The sequence below is a fragment of the Rhinolophus sinicus genome, linkage group LG02 (genome assembly GCF_036562045.2).
Source record: "Rhinolophus sinicus isolate RSC01 linkage group LG02, ASM3656204v1, whole genome shotgun sequence".
Lineage (NCBI taxonomy): Eukaryota > Metazoa > Chordata > Mammalia > Chiroptera > Rhinolophidae > Rhinolophus > Rhinolophus sinicus.
Window position 1 is genome coordinate 103189978 of NC_133752.1, and position 27696 is coordinate 103217673.

General features: G+C 39.1%; 1 protein-coding gene across 5 annotated transcripts in view; it reads left to right on the top strand.

The window, feature by feature from the left end:
- The window catches only part of SFMBT2 (Scm like with four mbt domains 2), a 201950-nt gene that overhangs the window by 125067 nt on the left and 49187 nt on the right, over positions 1-27696 (top strand). For all 5 annotated transcript variants that reach the window (XM_019738254.2, XM_019738252.2, XM_019738251.2 and 2 more), the window contains 4 exons: positions 2399-2500; positions 7456-7603; positions 18276-18358; positions 24399-24525. In XM_019738254.2, the coding sequence (XP_019593813.2) occupies positions 2399-2500; positions 7456-7603; positions 18276-18358; positions 24399-24525 (460 nt within the window). The remainder of the gene's footprint in view (positions 1-2398; positions 2501-7455; positions 7604-18275; positions 18359-24398; positions 24526-27696) is intronic.

Sequence of the window (27696 nt, forward strand, 5' to 3'; positions counted from 1 at the left end):
TTGGAGCATAGATAGAGAATAGACTTGGTTAGAGGCTTCAAGTCAGTGGTTAAGGTCAACCTGAGAGCCTGGGACATAGAAAGGGCCTGGGATCATGGATCAACCCGACTTAGAAAGCTGATTCTCCTCAGAGAGCAAAGGTCGGTACCAAAGTATATGGAGTAGAGCATGGACACACAAGCTGAAATCAAGAGGGGAGTAAGGTAGACCAGAAGCCCAGAATGCTGTCGGGACACCCCGACAGAGGACACGAGGAGAAACCAATAGGAGAACAGGGGAGAGATGGAAATGACAAGGGGAGCTCTGGTGATCAAGGCAGCCGGGAAGAAATTCCAGGTTTCCTACTATGGGTGAACCACATCTCAAGAACGCTTAGCCTGTGAGGAACGAGAGGGAACGCGGTAGCAAGGAGGGGCAACCTATAGCAGAGGAGAAGGTCTGTGAAAATATTATGTTCATCTGGGCCGTTTATTAGAGTTACAAATGTGTCATTAGTACCTGAGGACCTTTCTGTCTTGTCAGACAATCTAATAACGACTGCTTAAACTTGCTGAGTATATTTAGGCTAAGTTTTATTACATTACAATTTTAGAAAAATTCCTCTTCCCCCCCCCAAAAGTCAAAGGGTTTTGTGCTTAAAAGGGAAGAATATTTATCTGCCAAATCCATTCACATGCCTCAGTTCCCACTGATAGTGAGAAACTGGGGGGCATTGACGCCTCATAGGAACATTAACTTTCAGTCTTTAATTCCAATGTCAGTCAATTTTGGTTTACTGTTTTTGCCTCAGCATCTGAGTTTTCTGGCTTTCTGCCTTGGTCACATGGTTGATGTGTGTTAAAATGCATTAACTCTCTATACTGTTGCTTTTCTAAATTCCTTTCCTGGTCCTATCTTCCCCAGCCACCTTTAAAAATAAACACTTTATTTTCAGTATAAGAAACGAAAATCATCTCTGGCACCTAAGAATATTTTCTTGTGCTTTTCCTGATGCATATATAATAGTTATAAAACATTGAGTTTAAGTTCTTAAGGAAGTCATTGATATAAAGGTTCAGGACAGGCCAGTTCTTTCAGTGAATTTCTGTCACCTGAGCCACTGCACTCTGACCACATCCCTTCTCATTCTGATCGTCCCCATCCTCAGACAGGGCACTGTTGCCTGCACCAGACCCAACACTTACTGTGCATCCAGTGGATGTGGAGACCTTTGCAGACTGCTGTGGCGATGTGAGACCTGAGAGCGTTTTTTGTGGTTCTCTAGGCAGTTAGATTCTGTACCTCCTCTGGTAAAGCAGGAGCGGCAGAGAGTTGTATAAGCAGTTCTTTTTCTCTGGGGCTGTGTCGTATGTGCACCGACTCATTGACCAGCTCTTGTGGTGGGGGGCAGCAGGCACAGCCCGGCAAGGCTCTGCATGGGCCTCAGAATTGGATGCAGAAAGGCATCATGGAATTAATTAAAAATCCACGTGAGATTTGCAGATAAAAGAAAAGTAATGGCTCCCCAGGTATTTTTCTACTTCTTACCCCATTGATGTAGTTAGAAATAGCAGGATTTGTTTGTAGTTCTTCCGTCCTCAGGGGCAAGCGGCGAATACATTTATTCATCCAGTACTATTTATACAGACTGTGAGTTATGAGGTGACCTCCATCTCAGCAAGATAAATCCTGGTATCCCGAGTCCAGCCAGCTTCATCTATTGCTATAGAGCTGAAGTGGATATTGAAATTTGTTTTCTCGAGAAGACAGAAAAGCTCCATCTCACACACATAAGGTTGCTGTAAGCTGGTTATAAAACTGCCGGACACCTATTAAATGGGGTGGGGTGGGGCGGGGAGCATCGCTAATCTTTATTGAGCAGGACCCGAGTGCTGATCGTCTGCAGGGCTGTTTCAGACCCTTGTGTGCACACATCTCCTAGATCACCGGCTTGCCACCAATAACTGATAAGCTGTGTGCACTTAGACACGGGAGGCGGGGACAAGCTGTATCACCCACAAGGTACTCACTCAAGCCCTGTGAAGTAACTCCAGTGGCAAGAGGCCACGTTTTCTGAAGATGTTCCCGCTGTGTTTTAGATGACTAGTTGCCTCTATTACTCTGCTGTGCTTCAGCTGGGAAGATCAAAGCAGTGTGATGTGAATTTTCTGCTTTGTGTAAATTTAAGCATGGCCACGAAGGATGCCTGCGCTCTCTTGGAAAGGCAATTTAGCTCGCAGAAAATAATTAAATCTGCAGTATCTTGCAATAATTAGAAATTTGAAACGGGGAGGGTTCATTATTTCAGTCTGATTTCAGCTGCCCAATAAAATGTTCAAGGTACAGCAGAATCCAGACAGTTACGGAGTTAATTGACAAAACCGGCGCCTTCAGTATCTGTCTCCTTTTTTTCCTGCAGGATCATGCAGATTTGCGAAGCCATTTCTTCACAGTTGGGATGAAGCTAGAAACAGTGAATATGAGTGAGCCTTTTCATCTCTGTCCTGCATCAGTGACCAAGGTGAGTTTCCTTCCCTCGTTCTTCACGTCAGCCTCCAGCGTGGATCAGATAAGTCTTTCTGCTGAAATATGCGTGTACAAGGACTGTTGCAACACAATGCCGAGTAAAGAAGGCCGATTGCCTCCTCTCCTGTCCAGTACCATTGTAAGCTCTCTCTTTATTGCTGGGAGCATAGAGCTCATCTAACCAGATGTCTTCTCTTGTGACGGGTGGGGTGAATTTCACTTGTCTTCTGACACTGCAGTGTAGACACTCGTGTCCGTGAGTGACTTGGAGGAAAGTGCAACGCACAACTGAGTTTACAGCTGTGAACTTGCTCCCTCTGCACCCGTAGTTCGTGTAATCTATTTATATTTCGAAAATACCTGGAAATGGTGAAAAGCCAAGTCCCGTCTCCAGGGTGTCAGCTCTCTGCTTCTTTTCATTATCTGCTTTCATTGACTAAAGGAAACATGCTTCTGGGATTTGTGGATTTAAAATGAAATTAATTTTTCATGTAAAGGCATTTTTGTTATGGTCTGTTAGGCTTTTAAGATTATAATTTCCCTTCCCCATCAAAGAAATCTCAATGAAGTAACCTGTGGTGACTTCTAAAGTACGTGTTTCTACCTTAATTTTATTTCTTTAGATGGAGGAAACCAATAAACTTAGCGCTCCTAGCCAATGTCCATTTTAGTTAATGGCCTTTCGTGCATTTTATGGAGAACTTCATTAAAAGTTCAAAAGTGGAAGTGTGTAGATCCAAACCCAGGTCTCCTTATGACCACTCAAGTAATGTTTAATGTTTTAATTCGCTTGGGGCAGAATGTTTTAGTCTCAAGAACTGGCTTTGCCGGTAAATCCCACCCAACTTTGCTAAAGACTAGCTGAATAAATTACGTATATTCTAAGAACCTTAGTTTGTATGTTGATACAGTAGGTGTTACACAGTCCACGTCATGTCATTGAGGTGACTAAGGACTCAGGTATGAAGTGCCTGGCACAGTGTAAATGCTCAGTAAAATACCTCCTTTCACCCAGACCTTCGATCACAGTTGCCTTCTTCCTAGAAAACAAATTCCACAGGCATTTGGGGATCGAAGGGAGATGTGGAGTCACCTTACCCTTGCTACCTGATGGAGTGTAAATGGAACTGAAGTTTGAGTTTGTTTCTCACAAAGTGCTGCGGTAGTGAACAGAAGATGCACTTCACCAGTTTTGCCAAAGGCCAGCCCTCCAAGTGGAATCAAAATCCAGTGAATTATTCAACACACTTTATTTCCAACACAACCACTGAAGAGAAAATGGAAGTGCATCGTTTTCCCTTGAAAGCCATGCAAGTTGCTGAGTTTTCCATGGGCTCGCTGTGCATGTATAACTTTTAAAATGAAAATACTGTTTATGTGAAGATGGTGATCTCAAGGTAGAGCAGGTGGTCACTGCAGTGGTTTGGGGTATCGTTCTTAAGCTAAAAGGGACGCTTTCATGATTCAACGGGATACCTCTGATTTTACATTTATTGCCACCCTTCATTCGCTTTCCTGTTTTGGAGACATTTATCAGCTGTGCTGATCAGACTGTGATTGGTTTCTGTGGAGAAACGGTCTATCTTAAAATTTGTGATCCAAGAGGAAGAGAGAAAGAATTTGTATTTTGATTTTCAAATATTTGAAAAACTTGATTGTTTATCTCCCTAGGATTTTGTCTTTCACTATTGTAGGCAGCTCACTGAAAAGACTACTTTGTGCATTTTTTCGGAGAGTCTTGATCAACGAGGTGCTTTTTCAAAGAAATAGCCACACAATTAATATGAAGAAACCAATTGAGTCTGTTTATTCTTCTGTCCTTATTATAAGGATCTATTTGACCTTGGATGTAAAAACAAAGAAGTTTCTTTGATGTTACTTCACATGGCAGAATGTCTCAACTGTATTTGGGGTATGATTAGATGTGTCCTTAATAGCTACTGTCACACTCCTGGGGGACCCCAGAAGCGAGTTGGAGCAGGACTTTTCAATCAGAGAACAGTGATATGAAATGTATGACCCCCAATACATGGTCTTAGAATATGATCCTTTTGGATGTCACAGATGGATTTCCAAATTTTATAAAGTTGAAGATACTTTAAAAAAAAAGTTAATTTCATTTTAATTTCCCTTTTCTGAAAGAGACTGGATTTGTTAATGCAGTGATGAGTGTTTTAAAATTACTTGAGTCGTGCTTTTCTTAAATTTATAATTTGGTAAAATTTGAGAAATATAGTGGCAACAATGTATTACAGAATATGGAAAATGGTTATGATAATGAAATATCTTTTTCTTTTTTTGAAATATTTTTTTCTTTAATGAACATTAATTATTTTTATAACAATTAAAATAATTTATTTAAAGAATAACTACATATGAGACAAAAATATTGACTTATGCTTTGAATGATAATCTTAGGGTTGAAATGAATGCTCTCAAGTTCATACACCATCCATTAAAAAACTTTTTATTTGAAATGGCCTTCAGGGTTCTTTACTGTGCATTCCAGTTGTTGTACATTTGTACAAAACTAAAGAGTTATATATTATGGAAACCTGACCAACATTCCCCTTTGTTCAGCATCGGTGATAAAGCAATCCCCTTTTATCTAGGTATATTATCACCTTATCCTTACTGTAAGACGCTATAGTATTAGCTTCACCTGGAATTTGTTTTTAAAAGGCTAAACAGAAGTGCAGATGGGCTTAGTCACATTTTTTATGACTTTGAATGATTGTAATATATAACATTAGAATGTGATATGCTAATTACAATTAGTTTCAGCCCAAATATCTTCATCACGTTGGGTAGACTGCCAGTGGCCGTAGTTGGTTTTCATAATACATACACACTTTTCTCTTTGAAGCAATCGTATTAGAGGTGGGGGTGGGAATTATATTTTCTGTGGTTTTTAAGATACTTTTTCATTTTCGTTTTTCTTACTCTTTGCACCAAAGATAAAATACTTAAGTCATTCTTTTCCTATTACCCCTCCTCCTCTTGTTACCCAGGTCTTGTATAACGCATGAAATTGGATGAACACTTCAGGTTCAAAACTCTCCGCATGTAATGAAGTATCAGAATATTCTTAACGTAGGAGATACTGATAATTAAATGTGTTTCTCTTAACATTGGAAAATGCTTTAGAATATTATGTTTGAGAATATAATTCACTGTGCTATTATTACTCATCATAATGAAAATTTCATTTTTATTTTCTGTGGGACTTTTCTTGATGGCATGACTGTTGAAGAAATAAATAAACATTAAAACAAATAGACCAGAGAGCCAACAAGCGTGTATAGCCAGCAGATCCAGTACTAAATGCCCAACCTTTAGTAGTACAGCGGACTATATTTTAGGCGTTCCAAAACAGAGTGAGATATTGACAGTGAAACATATCTCATTGTTTAAAGCAAAGAAGCCTAGAATTTCAAGTCTTGGGTTCTGTTTCTATTTCTGCTAACTCTGAGCTGTCCAGTCTTGGGCAAGCTGGTTGACTGCTAGGCTTTAGTTTGAGACCTGTGTGTTCTGGACCAAATGCACCAGTGTTTCTGAACCATTTGGGAATACAGGTCCTGATGGGTTTGGAAAAACTTATTTCACTTTTCTCGGAAGTAGTACGTAAATGAATAGAGTATGTTACATGTTAAATGTGAAGGAGAAAGATGCATCAGGAAAGGGACTAATGGAGGGTTGGCCTGGAGGAAGGAGGGAAACAAGCCTGTCAGGCCAAGGCCTCCCTGGGAGGGTGATGCTTGATCCTTTGCTCCTTAAAATCCATTTTCAAAGTCAAAGCTCAGGCAGCAGAATTCTGTCTGTTTACTGAAATTAACATGGAGAAGGGCAGAAGTGAGTTTACTCTCCTGCTTAGCTTTGAACTAGGTTGCTTTCAGAAAATATTTTGTAAATGAAGGAGCCAGGAATTTTACCTTAGGAAGAGTATCAGGGTTTCCTGAGAAAGACTGGCTGAGTTCTGTCAAGTTGGGAAATGCTCTTTATTCTCTGACCTGTTTCACGTACTTGGCTCTTTAAGTCCATCGTGCTTTTTTCCTCTTGGGGTCTACTTGATTTTTGCACCCTGCTTTTTCCATCAGCATGCCTTCTTCCTGTTTCTTTATGGACTCCCCCCCCCCCCCATGCAGTGGATGATTATCCAGTTCCTATGTACAAAGCATTTTCTCTGCATTGTGGGAATAATGAAAAGGCCATTGTCCTCAAGGGACTTAACATCTGTTCCGGGGAGAAAGATGTGGTATCAGTCTACAGGAAAAAAGAAGCATTTTTAGTGCAGAGATACAGCCTGATGCTTTGGGGGCACAGTGCAGGAGCCTCTTCTTTCAGCCGAGTGGTTGGGGAAACATCCCAGCAGCACTGACTTTCAGGCTGTATCTTGGGAACAATACACGGATTGGACAAACGGACAACAGAGTGAGGTGTTAGACTGAGAACCCCGAGTTGGGACATGCCTGGCGTGAATGATTTCCTCTTGGTCTGGAGGGTGGGGCATTCAGGCCAACGTGACGCACGATGACAGCAGAAATCTCCCAGCCAGACCTGGTGTGGTGATTGGGTCCCTGCTGTGGACATGGAGAAAGCAGTTTGACCTTTCGGAGTACATCTTGGCTTTTCCCCGGGCTAGTGTTTGTCTGTCTGTCTTCATTAGTTTGTTTTTCTTTCAGCTATGATTATGGGTTTCCTTTTCCTTCTCTGTCTCCTGTGTATTCTACCTACTCATTTACTTTCCATCAATAGGACCACAGTGATCAACTCTTAACATCTTAGTACCTGGATCAGTCTAGTAATATGCACTGAAATGCCCGTCTGTGGTCAAACCATTTTGATGAAATATATTTATTGTGTCTGGAAGCAGTGCCAATATTTCATATGAGTGTTATATGGAATTGCAAGGAATTAACTCTTGGCTCTGTTTCTTTTTTTTTCTTTCAGGTTTTTAACAATCATTTTTTTCAAGTGACTATTGACGATCTAAGACCAGAACCTAGTAAAATCTCAATGCTGTGCCATGCAGACTCTTTGGGCATCTTACCAGTACAATGGTGCCTTAAAAATGGAGTCAATCTCACACCTCCCAAAGGTTCGTATTCTGTGAAAATTTTCAGGGTTTGGGTGACTCAAGAGGGTGTTATATTGCCACTGAAGTGGTCCCCTTTGTTTATCTGGAGAAGTTGACATTGTAAACAATTTAGAAAAAAATTGTGTGTCTGTGGTTAGCTTGACATGGGAGTCTGTGACAGCTTCCTGCCTTGGTGCCACGTGTGACCTTGAGTCTCTCAATCTACTTCTGTGAAGTGCGGTTCCCAGTGATTGTGTGACTGGCGCTGTGCCACTGTTGTGTAGTGACAGAGGGTACAGAGTTGCTAAGCGATTGTGATTAAAAACTTGAGAGTGTCTATGAAGTGGCTTGAAGAGCGCAATAAAACGCAAATGAAGCATTTCTTTACATTTTTATTTCCAATAAATCAGGTTTCCCCCAGAGCCCCTGGCTCCCAGATATTCAACAATATGATGCTATATAGCACATTAAAATAAGGAAACTGGAAACCAAGTTGCATTAAAATAATTTTCAGTTGGGATCCACCAACAACACTGTAAGTTTAGCATCAGGATTTGTTGTCCCTTGTGGAGAGAAGAAAGCAGCAAAATGCAAGTAGAGAAGATGGGGAGAAAATGGGAAGAAATTAGAAAAAAGAATTTAAGGGAGATTTTAACAGTTAACTACAAATAATACAGGGGTGTTGCGCCAACCTTTTCAGCTCACCAAGGACTGGTTCATTTGTAGTGTTAACCATATTAAGAGAGAATCGACCCCCGCAGGTAAAGTTCCAGTTTTCCTGGTGGCCATCAGATACTATGCGCCACCATTAATTGGGCTGCACCTACTGTATCCATGACATGACTACTCCGCTGACACAACTGTGCTTTTGTATCTTAAGCTTTTATCCTCATTTTTCCTCCATGCTCATTCCCATAGAGGAGATGCTTTTGAGTGTTTCCATTTCCACTGTTGGTTTTTCACATCAGAGATCTGCAGTAACGGAATGTGGTCTCATTAACATTTGGTGAACTTTTACCTAACACTGTTTATACTGTTTTAAGTGCCTAACTCATGTAATCCTCAAAATGAGGATTGCCCTATGAGGGAACTTAATCGCAGAGAGTTGAGGTGATCTGCCCAAAGCCACATACCTAGTAAGTCCCAGGGCGGGAGGCCTGGCTCCCGACCTGGGTTGCAGAGTGGTGAGGACACCAGTTCAGGAGGTGGAGGCATTTGTTCCCACTTCAGTACTCACAAATGACTCTGGCCAAATCGCTGTGCGTCAGTGTGTAAGACTGTCAAACGGGACACCTATGGTATGCCACAGGTACTCTGCAGACAGAGAAATGACAGAAGTCTAAGCATTTTTATAATCACTTATAATAACTGTACAGATTTTATAAACAGCCTATGGGTGGTAGGTAAGAGGAGACGCTCTTTCCTATTGTGAAATTTTAGCAACAGGTCACCTGTAGAATTTGAATGCCTCTGGAGCAATCTTTCTTTCTTCCTGAATTTTCTAATCAGACCACGTGTGCGGATGGGTTCCAAGCTTTGAACAAAGACTTTTTTTTGATATCTAAAATGCTGCTTGGTGGGATTGTGGGCATTTCTAGTTAGTAATAGGATCTATTTAAGAATTTTTAAAAAATCAGTTGGGTATTTCCTCACATAGTGGAAAAAAAGGAAAAATATTTTTGTTGCTTGATTATTTCGTTATGGATGAGGTTTAGCGTTTGCTAGCATTTTTAGAGTTTTTAAATACACTTCCTATGAACTGTAACTGTTAAAGGTATGTTTTTAGAAAAGAGATTGTTGACATAGCTTGAATACTTGCTAGGAAGATATGTGTGCCTATTTGGATAGTTGCATTTCATGATGTTAAGGAAATTGTTTTGTGTTAATGTATTGAACTCTTAAATGTGCAATGAAACAACTATATTTAGAATATGAAATGTTTTTATATCTTAAGCTTTCTTACACTTAATGTGTAGCCACAATTATCATTTATTTTCTACCACTCAAGTATTTGTGATATTTGGTGAAATGAAACTGTCTTCAGGCAATCTTCCAAACTATTCTTTCCTCTATTGAAAATGAAGCTTACCTTTTGCAAAATCACTTACACACACACACACACACACACACACACACACACGAAAATGTCTTCATGGCTATTATATGTTATTTGTAGAATACCGGGTAATAGTGATTAGTACCTTCCAATAAGAAAATCTTACCTTTTTTTCTTTTTAACACTTAAAGCATTCAAGAAATGATCAATATCGTTAGCCAGAGATTCACCCATCATCTATAGGGATGTGTTTTGGCTATGAGACTGTTGTCTTGAAATAAGAGTTAAGAATAAACCAGAAATAAAAAGATGAGCAACATGTAGAAAAAAGTTTCAGAATATGAACAGCTTGTTCACAGTAAAAGAAACACAAGGACTCTTATGCAAGCTCATCACAATAAGAGAAATGCCAGTTAAAATCATATTGAGATGGCACGTATTTATCAGATGAGGTAGAAATTCAAAAGGGAAAGAGAACGTCTGTCTTGAAGAGAGTAGAGGAACCAGATTTCTAGACTTGCTGGTGAGAGTACAGAATATGCAAGCTGTATTCAAGGAATTTTGGCACATTTTACTAAAATTATAAATGCATTTTCCCTATTGATTCAACCGTTCCACTTCTGGAAATTTCTCATAAAGATATGCTGTCCAGATAATAAGCATAAAAGTGTTTTTTGCAACATGAGGTATAATGTAGCAAAAGACTGGAAAAATACAAGTCCCTGTCTGCATGGGTTGGTTAAATAGATTGTGAATATTCATATAATGAAAACTATGCAGCTGTTAAAAAGGAGGAAGAAAATCTCTGTGTACTGATAAGGGAAATTTCCCAAGATTAGCTGTGAGTGAGGGACCAGTGGGTTTCATAGAGTGTGATGCCTCTTTGTTAGAAAAGAGTTAAATAAGGATATATGACCACTGCACTGTACACCTGAAGCTGAGTAATATTGTATGTCAACTATAATTTTATATATATATATATATATATATATATATATATATATATATTCATCGGATGTGGAATAGAGTCAATGGAATTGTGATATATATGATGTCAGAGGGCAATAGATTGGGGGAGGGGGGTTACCACTTTGTGAGGGGTGAAATGTCTAACCTGCGTTGTTTTGTACACCTGAAACTAATAATAAAAAAAGAATATGTTTGTGTTTGCTCATATTTCTGTAAAGAAATGCTGAAAGGTTATATAAGAAACTAATGAAAACAGTGATTTCTGTATAGATTTTGGAGGTATGGAGTTGGCAAGCAGGGCAGATGGGGTGAGGATGGGAGTGAGATTCTCAGCAGAATACTTGTAGAATACTTTTTTTTTCTTTTTGATCTGAAGTACTGTATTCTCTATTCAAAACTAAACACGTATAATTATAAAAGTAGAGGGTTTTTATAACTGAAAAGGATCTTAAAGATTACCTCAACAACTCCAGTCATTTTATACGTGGGGAAATTGAAGCTCAGTTGTGTTAAATAATTTCTTACATCCAGGGGCAGAAGTTGGCTTCAATCTCCAGTCTTAAGATCCTAAATCTAGGGCTTTTGGGGTGTAACCAAATTTACGCTTTACTGCTGTTCTCTCTCACTGGGATCTTCATAAAGGCCATCCTTCTCGGGAATTTGGGGGCCTTTTGGTGGCCTTACACAGGACCAGTTAATGTCAGTGAACCGTGACTTTCCTGTGACTGAAATGGTTCATATGTCAAAGCATTTGGAGAATTTCAGTTCTCGGGTATAATTTTCCAAGTGTTTGTGGATATAACAAAGTCTCAGCTTTATTTTTTTAGCTCCCTTACCATTTTGTGAGAGTAGAATATGTTTATTTTTGTAATTAAAATGAACTAAAATTGAGAGGTGGTGGTGGTGACTCCCCTAATGGTGATTTGATGGTTTTCTTTTGAGGCAATTTGTTACATGTCTTAGGTGTCACACGAGGGTTGGAAGTCATGCTGTAGAATTTTTTTCAAACACGATTCTTTGTGTTATGAATGCGTGGAAGTGTACACTTTTTTTAAAAAGTTTGTTTTTAACGTAAACTCTGAGCTTTATAGAGAGAGTGTAAATTCTGAGCTTTATAGAGAGAGCGTGGAGGATTTATTATACATGTTGACAAGTGTCTAGATGTTTTCTTGTGTGTATGTTTTCCACCAGTGTATTACATTGTTTAAATTTCTGTTAGAACCATAAACATTGCTTAGGATTACAACGTGTTGCCCAGTAACAAAAAGATATCCCATTCATTCTCCAGGCAGTGGGAAGCAGCTGATGAAACAAAAAACATCTGGTGGTATAGGAAATGTGCAGAAATATAGATCCTTACTTTCATTGTTTCAACTCCATTCCTTTTTTTTTTTTTTAAGAAAAGTCGGTCCCCAGCCTTTGGCGACAAAGTCTAAGCGTCACTGGATAGGAATTTTTCAGTGCCGTCTCTGTCTGTTGCACGTGTTTTCCTGGTAAGCCAAGGACAGGACCTTGGAGATTTTGCCCCATTAGTTTAAACCCAGTCAACAACAATTCAATATCATGGGTACTATAAGTGGTGATCAAACAAGTAAATAAATCACCTAAGTATAAATGTGTATAGGTTACCACCCATGATTGCTCTTTTTAAATTATTTCATTAACCTCCTTGGCATGTAACTTCAAAGATCAGTCGTAGAATTAGCGGAGGGAACACCCCACCCCACTAGGGGACCTTTATAAAAAATGTTTAGCCTTCAAATGTCTATTGTAAAATGTGTGAGCGAGCGCTGAAGTAAATTGCTTTTTTTAGCATTCTGTCTCTAGGAGCTGGCCGTCTGAGTACACTCATAAACGGTGAACACGATTTCAGAAGTAAAGGTGTATTTTAATTATTATCAAGACGCAAAGTAGTGAACCCAATTAGTATTCTCTTTTCCTATAGAAAAACCTCATATACTGACTAATGAAAACTTAGTCTATTTTGTAATCTGTTGTATTTCCGACATACTGAAGGGGACAGAAAATGAGCACACACTCATGGACCTGCTGCCTTGATTAAACAAATGCTAATACTTGGCCGTGTTTGATGGAGAGTTTTGAGGTGGTCTTTCTTGGCTGCCCTATTTAACATCAATCACAAATCACCACCCCCAATGATTTTATCTGCTTCCCCCCATGGCTTTTCTCCACTGAACTTTTTATCATGTCAGATTTTACATGTAAAATTTTACTTCTTTGTCTTCTTTAAAAAAATCTGTCTCCACTAAGATGAAAGACCCATGAAAACCAGGATTTTTGTCTCGTTCTCTGCACATCCTCAGTAGCTACCCTAGCTTAATGAATGTTGCAAGAATTCAGGTCCTGCCCCCATAACCCTGACACCCATCTTTTTAATGCTTTTTTATGTTATATTGAAGTCTTCAAGTATAATTCAATAGTCGAAATGTCTTTTCTTTTATGATTTGTGTATATGTCTTTTGAAATGTTTCCTACCGATGTTCATCTGTATTTTCTTTAAAAGTCTTGCAGTTTTGTTTTTCATCTGTTGCTATTTAACCTAATTAGAATTAATTTTTGCGTGGCAGGAGGAAAGAAAACACTTTTATTATTAATTTTTTGTTGTTGCTTGAATTGGATTTTCAAATTCACCAATTGTCCGCATCATTAATTGACTAGTCTGCTGTGTCCTTTCTGATTTGTAATGCCACCACTGGCATATATCAAGTCCCTTTATGGGTGTGAACCGTATCCTATTCTTATTATTCTGTTTCATTAGTCTGTTTGTCCATCCCTGAGCAAATACCTCCCTTTAAAAATTTTTGATTTTACTTTATAGTGAGTCTTGAGGTCTGTTGGGTGAATTCCTCCACTTTTTTTTCCTTTCCAGAGTTGTCTTGTTATTTTTGTGCATGAGTTTTAGAATCAGTTTATACGGCTCTAAAAGAGAACCCCACTGGATATTAATTGGCATTGCATTGGATTTATAGGTTAATTTTGAAAAATTAACTTTGTATTATATTATCTTTTTATGACTTGCAGTCTTGCTAGAATTTTGCTTTTGCAGTTACTGATCCCTCTGCCCTGGCACACCCTTCCCTCCGACAGCCACGCGGTTGCTTCCTCAACTCTACATGTCACCTTCTCATTAATAATGCCGTCCTCAGTTCTGCCCTCCCTGTGCCTCCTCTCCACTTTCTCTCTGTAGCACTTGTGATCATCTGACTTCTTATATTTCTGTATTATCTGTCTCCTTCCTCTGAATGTAAGCTCTCTGAAGGTAAGGATTTGGGTTGGTTTTGTTTACTTCTGTATCCCTAGTATTGGAACCCTGCCTAGCAGATAGCATGCACTTACTAAATATTTCTGAATGAATGGATATGTGAATGAGTAAATGGCTACTAGGTTGGAGAGCAAACACCTTCTTAAAGATTTTGACACATGTTGCCACATTGGCATCTGGAATTGTTTTTCAAGATATATGCCTACCTGCAATGCAGAGAAGTATGTTTCGCGACAGACTTTATAATGGTGGATTCATTGCATTGTTTTTCCTGTTGCCAGTCAGGTAGATGTTGAACATAATATTCTTTTGGTGTTTTTATTTTTTATTCAGAGTGTACTTTTTAAAAATAAATATCCACCCATCATAGAAGAGCAGCTCTCACTCCTGTGGTCTGTTTTGTTAGAGAAGGACGTCTTTTCTTAACCCTTCCTCTCCCCTCCATCCCAAGTCACTGGCAAGGGCCTGAGACCTCCATGATGGTCTCAGGGTTGTCATGAGTCACTTCCTGGCACTGAGGAGAGGGCTGACTTCCTGTAGGAACGGGGTACAATCAGGATTCTGGTAGCACATGAGAAGTGGGAGGGCAGCTACGGGGAGGCGGTCATGGTGTGTTCCATGTTCTGAATTAACACTTGATTAATTGATCAGGACCTTGACTGTCTTTTAAAATCAAGCAAGCATGCTATGCTCTCAAATAATTTTTATTGTTGAAACAATCCGTGATCATTAGTGAAAATTTGGAAAATGCAAAGGGAAGAAAAAAATACCCAGGAGTCACACCACCCAGATCATTATTTTGATATTTACTATTAAGTTCTTCTTACATTGCCCCTGGTCTTTTTCTTTGCATATTTTAAATATAAATGTGATCATTTTGTATATGCTTGTAGAAATCTTTTCATCTAAAGCTATAACAGTCATTTTTCACGACTTCTTTTTTTAAACAAACTGTGCAATTTCATGCCTGCACGACTTTTCACAGACTGGGTAAGTTTCATATCCATTTCATATTCTACATTTGGATGTAAAGTTATCTCCCCCCACCACAGTATTGTCAATAATATTGTCATTTTATCTTAATGTGTAACACTTTTTCAGTTTTTAAGGTTGTTTTTACTGCGATAAATTCCCAGAAATGAAATTGTTTCAAAGTTTGTGAACATTTTTCCTGCCAAATGGTTTTTCAACAGAATTGTCTACTTACACTGCCAATTGCAATGTTTGCAAGTGGAGCTGTTTTATGTCAATTAATTTGTATCATATGGAAATGGGCCATCGACCTGTTCCCTTTTGGATCTGTAACAGTCAGAACTTCATTCAGAATAAACACTAATAAAAGCTTAAGTAACTCTAGTGGGGGTTCAACTGTGTCTTATGGCAACTTGTTGCAAATTTTAATAGCCCAAGGGGCTTTGATTTCCTTTTCTTTTCCCCTCTGCTATTTTCCTCCCTCCCAGGTTTAAAGCATGTTTTCCTGGCTGCAGTTAAGCCTTAGTACTTCTTGTTCTGTCTTTGTTGATTAATGAGTATAATTGACCCCTGTTGTCTCTATTACACAAGCCATAGCAATTTGTTTTTATGTGGCATTTATTTTCTGAGCTGTCACAGAACTCCCTTACAAAGAGAGCTCATTATCAGCCTGAAGGAAAAGAGTTTTAAGTGATGAAGTGAATAAAGGTCCCTAGGAAAGGGAAGAAGAGAAGTCTAGGCTGTTCAAATGTTCAGGGAAAGGAGACATTTCTAGGGGCAGAATAATTAATTGTTGTTTACATACCCAGCAAGACTTGGTTATCTCTTGAAATTATTAGATTAAAAATGGCTCCCCATAGAGAGTCTTAAAGACTGGATCTAGCGGACTGAATGTTGGTCCAGGAAACCATGGAGCATGACATTTTATGGAAGGGTTGAAGCCCATTGGAGCTTGGTGGTTATAAACGTGGTTATGGAAAACCCAGCTACATGTCTATAGGGGGAGTAGAAGTGACTTCTAAGTTGAAAAGTTTTATCTGAATAGATATTGACCATAAAGAATACCCAAATTTCATGTTATATCAGAACATAGTTTCCCATTCATTTCTATAGGTTTTTTCCCCCTCCCCCCATGAGCTGGATGAGATGTCCTCACTCACAAAATTAACTAAGGAAGTAGGAGAGGTCCAGGGAAGAGATACATAGCCAAAGGAGTTCTTGACTTTAATAGTCAGTCAGCTGCATCCCTAAACAAACAGGGCCCATCTGTTTCTGGAAGTCATTGTGTGTTCAGCTGTTCAGTTGAGAGCTCGTCTAGGGAATGTCATGTATCCTCTCTTCATCAACCCCGCCATGCTTTTCCCTTAGAAGAGAAGAACATTAACTACAGAGGGAAGGAAAAGTCCTAAGTTGCAACAGTAAAATATTAGTAATGGTGGCTCTGAATCCTGGAATGCAACAGCTAGAGGAGACTTTAAGATGTGCTCTTCATTTTGTGAATTAGTAGATAAAGTCAGGCTCCGAAGATGAATTTACTTTTCCTTTTACCTTGGTTCATCCAGTTCCTGGTAGAGCTGGGTCTAAAACAAGTGCTCCTTTCTGGTGTAGTACCCTTCGTACTTTTAGGTATCTTCTCACCAGTTTGTGGTGTCTTGGTGCCTTCTTCTATTCTTACACAGTAATGCAAGGATTTGATCCAAAACAGTTCCAAGAGAGACTTCTCTTAAAGTGGAGGATTGTATTAATTGTACAGAAACTTGCATTTCCTTGTTTAAGACATGTGTTTTGCTGATGAATATTTAGAAGAAAGTTGGGTTGGTCCCTTCCGGAAATCTCTGATGCAAGAGCTTCAGGCTGGAGGAACAGCTCTGGAGAGAGCGGGGGAGAGGGGAACATGTACAGAGCCTCTTCAGAACTAGCTAGAAAGAGTACACAGTGTCTCAGAACTCTGAGACTTCTTATCTCATTGTTGGAAAGCAATGAGGAATTGTCAGGGATGGCAGGGATGTTTCCGGAGGAAGTGGGTACCTCTGCCACTGATGGTCAGTAAGGTACGGGAGGGTCAAGGGTCAGTCCCTGGGCTACAGGAGAACAGCTGCCGGCTTGGTTAACCCTCCATCTTTAGAAAAAGTGGGTAAGTTGAGCTTACTTGATGAAGAGAATACTATTTTGTCCTTGCCAGTCCGATGAAGGTAGGAGGCAACCGATAACTTGAGTTTCTTTCATAAAGAACTTCTGTAGTCGCTTTGTACCTGTGGGACTTAGTAACTAAAGTCCCCATGTTAAATGAATTTGCAGGTGTAAATTTATGACAATATGGGGGGAAAGAAATTCCCCCAATTTCTTTCGTGTCAAAAATATACTTAAGTCTCTTATCGATTTATTTTACATACACTTAAACCAATAAAGAGAGAATACTAAATGAAGAGTATAGTGACATTCGTTACAGTTTCAGTTAATCCTAATTGGTACTGTGTTTTTCATTTCCATTGCTATCCTTTGTGACACTCATATTAAGAGTGTCACAGACACTCATATTAAGAGGTATTTTCCTATCTAGGTAAAGCCATACACCCAATGCCTTTCCTGTTTTATGATTTAGAACAGTTTTCTCTCACTTTCTCTTATATCTTGTCATCATGGTCATAATAGATAAATATCATGTTTCCCCGAAAATAAGACCTAGCTGGACAATCAGCCCTAATGCATCTTTTGGAGCAAAAATTAATATAAGACCCAGTATTATATTATATTATATTATATTATATTATATTATATTATATTATATTATACCCGGTCTTATAGTAAAATAGACCTGGTATTATATTATGTTATATTATGTTATATTTTACACCCGGTTTTATATTATAGTAAAATAAGACGGGGTCTTATATTAATTTTTGCTCCAAAAGATGCATTAGAGCTGATTGTCTGGCTAGGTCTTATTTTTTGGGAAACACGGTATTGTCTAATTGCACACAAAAAATGAATAAGGAAAGAAAAGAACATTTTGGTAAGATCTGCATTTAATTAAATTTAGTATATATGAATAGTGGTTTCTTGGACCCCTCCCTCAATATCACTCATTCTCCCACTCACTTATTCTCCCCCAAAGCAGACCTACCCACCAGCATGCGCCAACGTGGGTACCTTTCACTTCTTCACCTGCTTTCAGGGAACACATTATAATATCGATGGTGTATACCTTACCTGTATGTGGTACTTGACATTTTCAAAATATTTCATTCGACCCTCATAAACTCTGATGTGCTGTCAGGCTTAAGAAAGGGCTTCACCTTCTGGGGCCTATCTTTACACCTTATACTGTTTTCATTAGTGCCACCCTGTAACGCTGCTCCTTTTTCTGAGATGTAGCTTGATTAATGCTGTTTGTTGTGTCTTGTCCTGCACAGGTTACTCGGGCCAGGACTTTGACTGGGCGGATTATCACAAGCAGCACGGAACAGAAGAAGCGCCTCCTTTCTGCTTCAAAAATGTAAGACGCTTGTTCTTGCTACTTCTTGTATTATGGATGTTGCTCACCACAAGTTTGATCGATTGCTTTCTGTTTACTGAGCAAAATTAGAGTGCTGCCGTGTACCACGGGATCCTAAAACGTTTGTCGTTTTTGGAAAGTCCTCCTCTCAGCCTGGATATCAGGGTGATGCTGGACTGTAGTCATAAATCAGCGCCTGACTGTATAGTGGCTCGACATGTTATAAGCTGATCTGTCACTTCGGCAAGGGTCCAGGGTGTTCCTGTGAGTGGGTGGTTCTCACTGTGGTGAGACTTGGGCTACATCTGTTTTGGTTTCATTATCTGAATCTGGTGAGTAGACAGGAAAGAGATCCAGGAGAAGACAGCCCTTGTTCCAAGCACTATGGCTGGTACTGATACATTCCACTCACCTTCCATTGGCGAGAACCAGTCACCTGGCTGCACCGGGCCGTGAGTGAGGCTAAGATCTGCCCTGGCAGAGCTACGCTTCCCAGCCATGATTCCATGCCATGGAAGAAAGAGGACAAACTTTGGTGAACAGCTAGTCACCTGTGCTACCGTGAGCTGTGCGCTCGCTATGGAGTATAATACTGACAGGCCATTGATCAGAGGTTCTCTGCTCCTGAGGAATATTCTTAAAATAGGATCATAAATTTTTGCCTTGGATTATTTTAGTAGAATGCTAATCCAAAAATTTTGTCCTTTGCTTCCTCTAAGCCCCTATCTTTTCCAAATTGGGCTTACTGGCACAGTAATAGGATTTCTGTGACACAAAACTCTGTGTGTGTGTGTGTGTGTGTGTGCATACAGGTGTGCTCATGCTTAGTTATAGGAGTTGGTTATATCAAGTAGTTTATAAATTATTCATTTAAACTTCATCAACCCTAGAAACGGTGAAAAGGGACATAGATTATTGTCTCCTTTTAAAGAATGAGGCATAAATGTAGAGCCCAGTATGTTGAACATGTACGAGTATTTAGTGTTGAACGTTAATTTCTTACGGTAGGAAAAAAGACGCAGTCCCCCCACGGGGGCTGCACGTGTGATGGTGCAACGTACTCCCAAATCCAAGACTTGTTTTCTAGCCATGGGCTCCCACTGCTGCTGACTCACTGCCATTCACCCATCAGCTGTGCTACAGGGTCACAGGATATGAGAACTGAGAGGCAGAAAGGGTTGGCCTAATAGAGAGAAGCTCAACACTGAATAGAAGTCAGAAACGGATTTTGGAGAATTAAGTAGGTTGGTTACTGGGTCAACATATCAGTGGCAGAGTTGGAAATCAGGGGTCCATACATGATTAAATGAACGTTCTACTTGGGTGTCATTGCCTTTGCACAAAGGTCGTTCTTCTGTTGCTTTGAAAGAACTGTATGCTGAGTATTTAGGTGGTACGAGGGGACAGCGGTGTAACCATGCCACCGTGAGGCTAGCTGCTAGTTAGCACTTGAGGCCTACGAAGTGCAGTGCAATCTTAGTAGGCGTTTTGCCATGTTCCTGTCACTTGTGACGGAACCTATGAGCCTTGCTGCCATTCGTTTAGGATCATGAAGACGCCTCAATGCATCACCAAACCCCTTTGACTTTGTGCTTTCTACTTGACAAGAGAAAGAAATACCCTTCCCTGATTCTTTAGCTTTGGGAAGGAAATCCTCCCAGTTCTGTATTTAAGGAGTTGTCTCTTCTGTGACAACATAGTTCTACCAATGCTCCTTTTTATCTGTCTTCTGCTCCCATTCAACCAGTTGTTGTTCAAAAGGATTTTAATAGTGACCCATGTAGCCACATCCCCAGATGGCCTCTGAGCTTTCAGGATTTTGCTCCCCACATTCAATCTGTTTTAGTAAATGTTCTGGCATACTCATTAGGAATGCACGTGTTACAAATATGCCCTCCTTTGTTTTTGCCTCTCCGTTTATTTAATGCACAGGGTTGTTATCTGCCTGTCGGTGGATGCATTGCATTCCTGATACTTCACTGAGTTTTGGTAGCTTGTTACATGTGCTCTTGAATGGAATGCTTATTATAAATTCATTTTTTTATCACACATCTTGTGTGTACCAGAGGAGCGGGTAGTGTGGAAGTGGATGCATGGAAGACATTTCCCTGCGGATGTTTAACAATTAGAGGCAGTTCTGAAATGGATTGACACAGCCAAATGCTTAGTAAAATAAACCCACAGGTAACCATTTTGCCATTGATCCTTTATAAATTACCCTCAAGAAGTGAGTTGAAACTAAAATAGGTTATGTGGTTGTAGCTTTCCCTTATCAAGTAGGATAAAATGCATTTTAACTTACTTAGAGGCTTTTCAGGCAGCCTATCAAGTTGTATTATCAGAAAGAAGCTCAATACATAATGTGCACGGATAAATTAGGAAGACTGAAGACTTGCAGGAAAATAGCCCATCTAGAATAGCTTTGATTTCTATTTCCGAAGGAACATAAAGGAAAGGAGCAAATTGGTTACTTAACATACATTGGATAATTTTATTCTGTTTATATAGAGATACACTTTCATTTCAACTTAATGTGTATAAAAAGAAAGGTAAATGTGAATTACCTTGGTTTCCTTCCATGAGTCACATAGAGATATAATCTTACTTACAGGAACTTGTTTATTTCAGTTTATATATTTCAAAGTAGATATATTTATACAGTATTGAAATGTCTGGTTAAAATTTATAGTAGTAGGTGATTTTGGAAAATTTTATATTATTTATATTTCTTTAGAAAGGAATTTTGCTTCCAGTATTGGCTAAGCTCATACTGAATTGATCCTCCCACAGATAGCAACTATAAACTCTGTTCAGAATAAAAAACAGCTACATGAGGGATGTTCAGAATGAACAAAAGTAGGCAGATTCTGGAGGGGAACAGGTGTTTAGAAGAAAGGAAGAGCTTGGGGTGGTCATCCCAATATTTTCAGACTTGTGGTCTGAGGTCAGCCACAGTTGACAACATAGGGGATGATTAAAACGGTGATATAAAATGTATAATCATTCTGGCCTGATGAACCTGATGACAGAATTTGGGCAACCACAGCTATGGGAAAGTGAGGGAAGTCACAGATGGGGGAGAGCCAGAAGGAGGAACCACAAATTCTGTATAAACTCTGCCAAATCTTTGGCTGATCCCTGAACCATGTGTTTGCCAGGCAAACTCCAAGCAGCCTAACATCGAAGCATGAAAGAACTGAACTGAGATCTGAGCTGCTTCTCAAGAGACGGAATGCATATTTTAAGTATATTTCATTGCTTGCTAAAATAGGGGAGAAGTATAACATAACCCAGGGTTTCTATGACAAAACATTTAAAACATCCAGATTTCAATCCAGAGTTGCTCAATACATGAAGAAATAGGAAAATCAGACTCATTTTCAGTGGAAAAGATAATCAGCAGAGACCAAACCCAATATGACCCAGATGCTTGTATTAGCAGACAAGTATTTTAAAGCCGCTGTTATAACTAAGCTCAGTGGTGAAAAACACTGGTTCCCAAGTGTGTGCCTTAGGCCGGTAGTTGCAGCATCACCTGGGAACTTGTCAGAAGTACAGATTCTCTGGCCTTCCCTCAAATCAACTGAATGAAACACTTTGGGGTGAGGCCCAGCAGTATGTGTTTTTAAAAGGCTCTCCAGGTGATTATTATATACCCTAAAGTTTGAGAAGCGTTGATGTAAAGGAAAATGTTCTCGTAATAAATGAAAAGATAGGAAGTGCCAGAACAGAAGCAGAAAGTATAAAAAAGAGAAATTCTAAAACTGAAATAACCAACATCTGAAATAAAATTCATTGGAAAGGCTTACTAGCAGAATAGAGATGACAGAGGAAAGAGTCCATGACCTTGAAGCTGGAAATTATCCTGTCTGAAGAACAGAGAGGGAATAAAAGATTGGCAGGGGTTTGGGGGAAAAGATGAAGAGAATTTCAGGAATCTGAGGGGCAGTATCTGTGTAATTGAAGACCCAGAAGAAGTGGCCACAGAGACTGGAAGAAGAAAAAGTAATGGCCCCAAATTTACCAAAGTAGCTGAAAGATCTAAATTTACAGATTCAGGAATCTCAGTGAACCCCAATACATATGAAGAAACCCACCATAGTGAAATTGTTGATAAACAAACATAAAGAGAAAAATCCTGAAAGCATCCAGAATAAAACAATGCATTCCAAATAAAGGAATAACAAACAATTCGAATAATGGCAAACTTCTCATCAGGAAGAACAGAGGACAAAAGAGACTGAACCAACTTCTTTAGAGTGCCAAAAGAAAAAAACAACAAAACATTATAATTTATATCCAGTAAAAATACACTTCAAGAATGAAGATTAAAAACAGACCCTTCACCAAAGGAGATACATATATTGACAAAGGAACACGTGAGAATATGCTCAACATCATTAGTCATAGGGAAAATGCAAGTTAAAACCACAATGAGATACCATTAGACTTACCTGGTAGAACAGTTAAAATTTGAAAAACTGGGAATATCATGTGTGAGTGAATATGTTTGCAACTGGAACTCCACATACTGCTGTTGGGGATGCAAAACGGATATTGGAAAATAATTTGGCAGGTTTTTATTGTTTTTTTGTTTTTGTTTTTAAGAAACATACATTTACGATATGGTCCAACAATCCTATTTCTAAAGAAATGAAAACAATGTTATAGAATCGTGTCCCTTCAAAATCCATATTTGAAATCCTAACCCCCAGGACCTCAGAATGTGACTGCATTTGGAGTTCGAGTCTTTAAAGAGGTGTTTAAGGTAAAACGCGGTCATAGGAGTGGGACTTAATCCAATTTGACTGGTGTCCTCTTACGAAGAGTAGATGAAAATACAGACCATGTGCACGGAGGAACGAACATGCGGTGACACAAAGAGAACATGGCTATCTGCAAGCCAAGGAAAGAGGCCTCAGAAGGACTGACACTGCTGACACCCTGATCTCAGACTTCCAGCCTCCAGAACACTGAGACAATGAAATTCTGTTGTGTAAGCCATCTGGCCTGTGGTATTTTGTTATGGCAACCAGAGCTGACTCATACACTTATGTTCACACACAAACTTGTGCTTGAATGTCTATAGTCTATAGAGGCTTTATTCCCAATTGCCCCAAATTGGAAAGAACTCAGATGTGTGTCAGCTGGTAAGTGGATGGATCGACTGGTACATCTACATAAATGACTCAGCAGTCAAATAGGACGAACTACTGATTAGTGCAATAGTACGGAAGACTCTCAAAACCATTTGCTTAGTGAAAGAAGACAGACTCAGAAGGCTACGGAGTGCATGATTCCATTTATATGATTTTATGGAAAAGGCGGCATTAGAGGAACAGAAAATAGGTCAGTGTTTTGGAAGAAAGTGATTACCTAATAGACAATACACGGGTGTTTTGGAGGTGAGGGAACTGTTCTGTGTCTGGATTGTGGTTGTAGCCGTGCGATTGTCCCCTTCCCTTATAAAACTATGCTCCAAGAAGAGTGAATTTTCCTACATGTACATTTGTAAAAGGTGAATTTAGAAAATAAATAAAAATAAAGAAGCAAAAAGCACAAAGGCAAAAAAAAAGACAATCTCAGATAAAAGAATATCACTAGCACACCTGCACTGAAATAAATGGTAAAGGACGTTCTTCAGGCTGTAGGAAGATGCCAGGTGAAGACTCCTCAAATATGCCCAGGTCTGATGTTAGTGAGGAAGATGGGGAAGTAGAAGAAATGATCTCAGTGATTCTGTAGGAGTAAGGAAGAGAGAATGTATTCATTCTCTCACTCAACATGTATTACTAGTCACCTGCTGTGTGCCAAGCAGAGTTCTAATTTCTGGGACACAAATGAAGCAGGCATGGTGGTTTTCCTCTTGGGTGGCGGGAAAGACAAACCCGTGAACAAGGCTGTTCTTCTAAATAAGGTCTGTGTGCGTGCATGTGTGCTAAAGTGTGTGCGCATTTCTGCTTCGCCAGCTGGCTGGCCCTGTTGCTGCATGCTGGCTTGCTGTGGTACCTGCTGGCTCAGTGTCAGTTCTCTCTTTCAGACATCATTCAGTCGGGGTTTCACAAAGAACATGAAACTTGAAGCTGTGAACCCCAGGAATCCAGGAGAACTTTGCGTGGCCTCTGTCGTCAGTGTGAAGGGGAGGCTAATGTGGCTTCATCTGGAAGGTACGCACAGTTAGTAATCCTTCTGGGGAATGTAGGGTCCTTCCGGAAAGAGCGAGGTACAGAAGACGCCAGCACTTCTCAAAAGTGCCCCTTTTGTGTCCCTTTTATTTAAACAGATCTTAAATTATTCAGTGTTCTTAAATAAGTGAAACTAATCAAATACAAATTCCTTCAGAGGCTTTCTCCTCTTAACTAATAATTTCATGAAATGAGATGCTGGTGTGATAATTATGTTTGGAACACTGTGGTCTTTTGACATCAATGATTATAAAAGCTAATGTCACAATTCAATTAATACCAGTCACTAACACTGGTATTTGAGGTCTTGGTTATTATGAGGATGGAATTATATATTTGCATTTTAATGTGGGTAATATCCTTTACTTTGGTTTCTTTTGTAGATGTTTAATTTTTCCTTAAAATAGTAACTGGAGAGGACTTTCTCCCCAAATATATTATAAAAACAGGATATATGTAGGCTTGTTTGTTTGATGATGTTTGAACTGTTCATTATAACTACATTTTATTTATACCTGTACAGAGAATTCACAGAACAACGTACTCTGTAAGCAGAACCTGATCAGATTGTGGATTTAGATAGAAGACTATATTTTCTAGATGCTATATTTTCAGTGAGAGAGAATGAAAATGAATTTATTTTCTAAAATTTTCCCATCTTTCTGTGATTTAAAATTCTTTGGATTTTTTTGTTTGTTTGCTTGTTTGTTTTTCAGTAGTTATTTTTCAAATGTATATGGAAAAACATTCAGACCTACATGTGAATAATAAAGTCAGCTTTCCGGGTCCATATTTCAAATCTTATAACGTGCTCATTCCATCATTGGAAAAGAAGTTTGGAAGGTCATAGAATTGCTGCTAATATCTTCATCCTTATTTTCTCAGTCAGCAAATCTGAAAAGCATTCAAAGTTTTTCGATTGACCTACCATCTTATCAATGTTATGGTCTAAGAGTGTGGGAAGGGGAGAGAGCAGTGACTTTAGCTGTCGTGAATTCCCAGAAAATAGCTTAGAACATTACTATGGTTTAGGAATTCCAGTTTGACATAAGAGGAAGTTCTCAAAAAGTTGATTGCTTAGTGGATTTTCAAGTAGAATGCACTCCAGTTGGAATTAGCCAAAGTGCAGAAAGACACAGGTGTAACGGTGATATTTCTGGGACGACAGGAATAAGCACGTGACCTTATTTGCATTGCGACATGTAAAGTTGGGTCAACTGCTCTTGGAAAAACAGGATCCCTTCTGTGATTTCGGATCCCTCACTTGGATTTGCTACCTAACATTATGCCAAGCCAGACTACGAGATCGGAGTCTGGTTTGCACTATTAATTTGAAAACAAGAATGAAGTTCAAAGCCCACGTTTCGTCATGATTATTTATTAGCACATTATGGTGAAAATTCTTTGGCAGTCCTAATTTATTTAGCAGTTTGTACTTCCAGAGTGCTTCACAGTTCTTAATTATCTAACACAGACAGCAGGAAGGGTGTCCCGAGTTTTACAGACGGAGAAACCAACTAAGTCATTAAGATATGCCTGGGGTTCAATTTCATTGCTCTTGATGTCTTCTTTGCTGTTTAGTTCAGCAGACCCCACAGCTTCCCAATTCTTATAAAGAATGATGAGCAATATTTAGTGTATATTTGACATTTTCGACAGTCTTGTCTCCTTGTTACTGTTTTTCTTTGGATATAAATTTCTGGTTTCTATAGCAAAGAAATGTAAGTCAGTTCGTGGCAGCTCTTTTTTTAATTCTCCAGAGTGCCATCATCCTGTAATAATGAAAATTAGTTAGCACCAGGAAGCAGATCAGAAAGTAAACTGGCCATTTTTCCAGACCTTATGTATTTACAGAAAAAAATTTCAACAATCTGTTGAATATTATCCACCTAGAATTATTGGTCAAAATTCTGCATTTGTCTCATCAAATAAAATAAATTTCCATTCAGTTTCCTTGAACTTGGCTTGGATTTTGTTTTGTTTTTGGCCCTTACTAAACATTTACCTTTTGAGGTGGCAGCAAGCTTACTGGCACTTAAGTCTCATTATTTCAGTTTTATGTGTATAGAATTTTCTTTCTTCCATCCTGAGGACAAACTGTTACAGATTCAGTATGGTCACTTTGTGACTGTCAAAGTATTTTTATGCTGACGCTGATGCTGGTTATAGACCATTTATTTGACACGCCAAATTTATAAAGGACTTCATAACAATTTATTAATTATTTTTGTGCACTAAATTGCTTTGAATTATTCTCAACACATGGCTAATCGACCACTTTTAGTCATTAAAATGATCGCTTTTATTTAATATTTAACTTCTCTTGAAGTCAGATAGTTCTTTAAGTGTCCATAAAGGAGCTGATATTGAAGGGGGAGCAATGAAAAAATATGAGATTAGTGTAGTAGTATTTTAGGCGCATATTTGGAAAGAATGTCAAGCTCTCACCAGCCGCCGATAGTGAGCGATGATGGGACTTTGTGTTTTGGAAAGGACATTACTAAAGCTTTCTCGTATGGAAGTATTCTGTTTACGTAATCGTAGCTACAGTTATGACCATTATTGAATATAAATTGCCTTCAGTTTTAATACCTGTCGCTTTGCACCCACACACAATGGTACGTCTGTCTGCATTCTCACAATGCTAGTCACCTCCCACTCATTTCAGATCATTTTCTTATGGGACAAATAAGGGCTGGGTGTTCCATTCACCCTCATAGCACATTTGCATCTTTGCATTGCTTTCCTTGGTTTCTCTTAATATCCATTCTTATTAATATTATTTTGCCCATTCAGAAGAGATGGGATATGCTCCATATTCCTGAATTTGAAATTTTTTAGCCTTTTAGCTGAGGCAGATATTCCTTTCCTGTTACGAAAGTTACAATGTCTAGCAAGCTTCATTTCTGCTAAGTGATTTAGCTCTCTTAGTTGTGGCCACTGCAGGGACTTTTGTAGAGATCTTTAGAATGTGAGGACCAAAACATGGTTTGGAAGTTGGGAGCTGTTGTGAATGCAAACAGACGGGGCATTCTTGGTGAATGTTTTTGCCCTCGGAATGTGGGGAGGGAAGGATGACCTCATAGGGTTTGTTACCCGGTGTTACCCAGTTCCGTTTTGTTAAACATACTGAGTAAATTTCAGTCTGTGAAT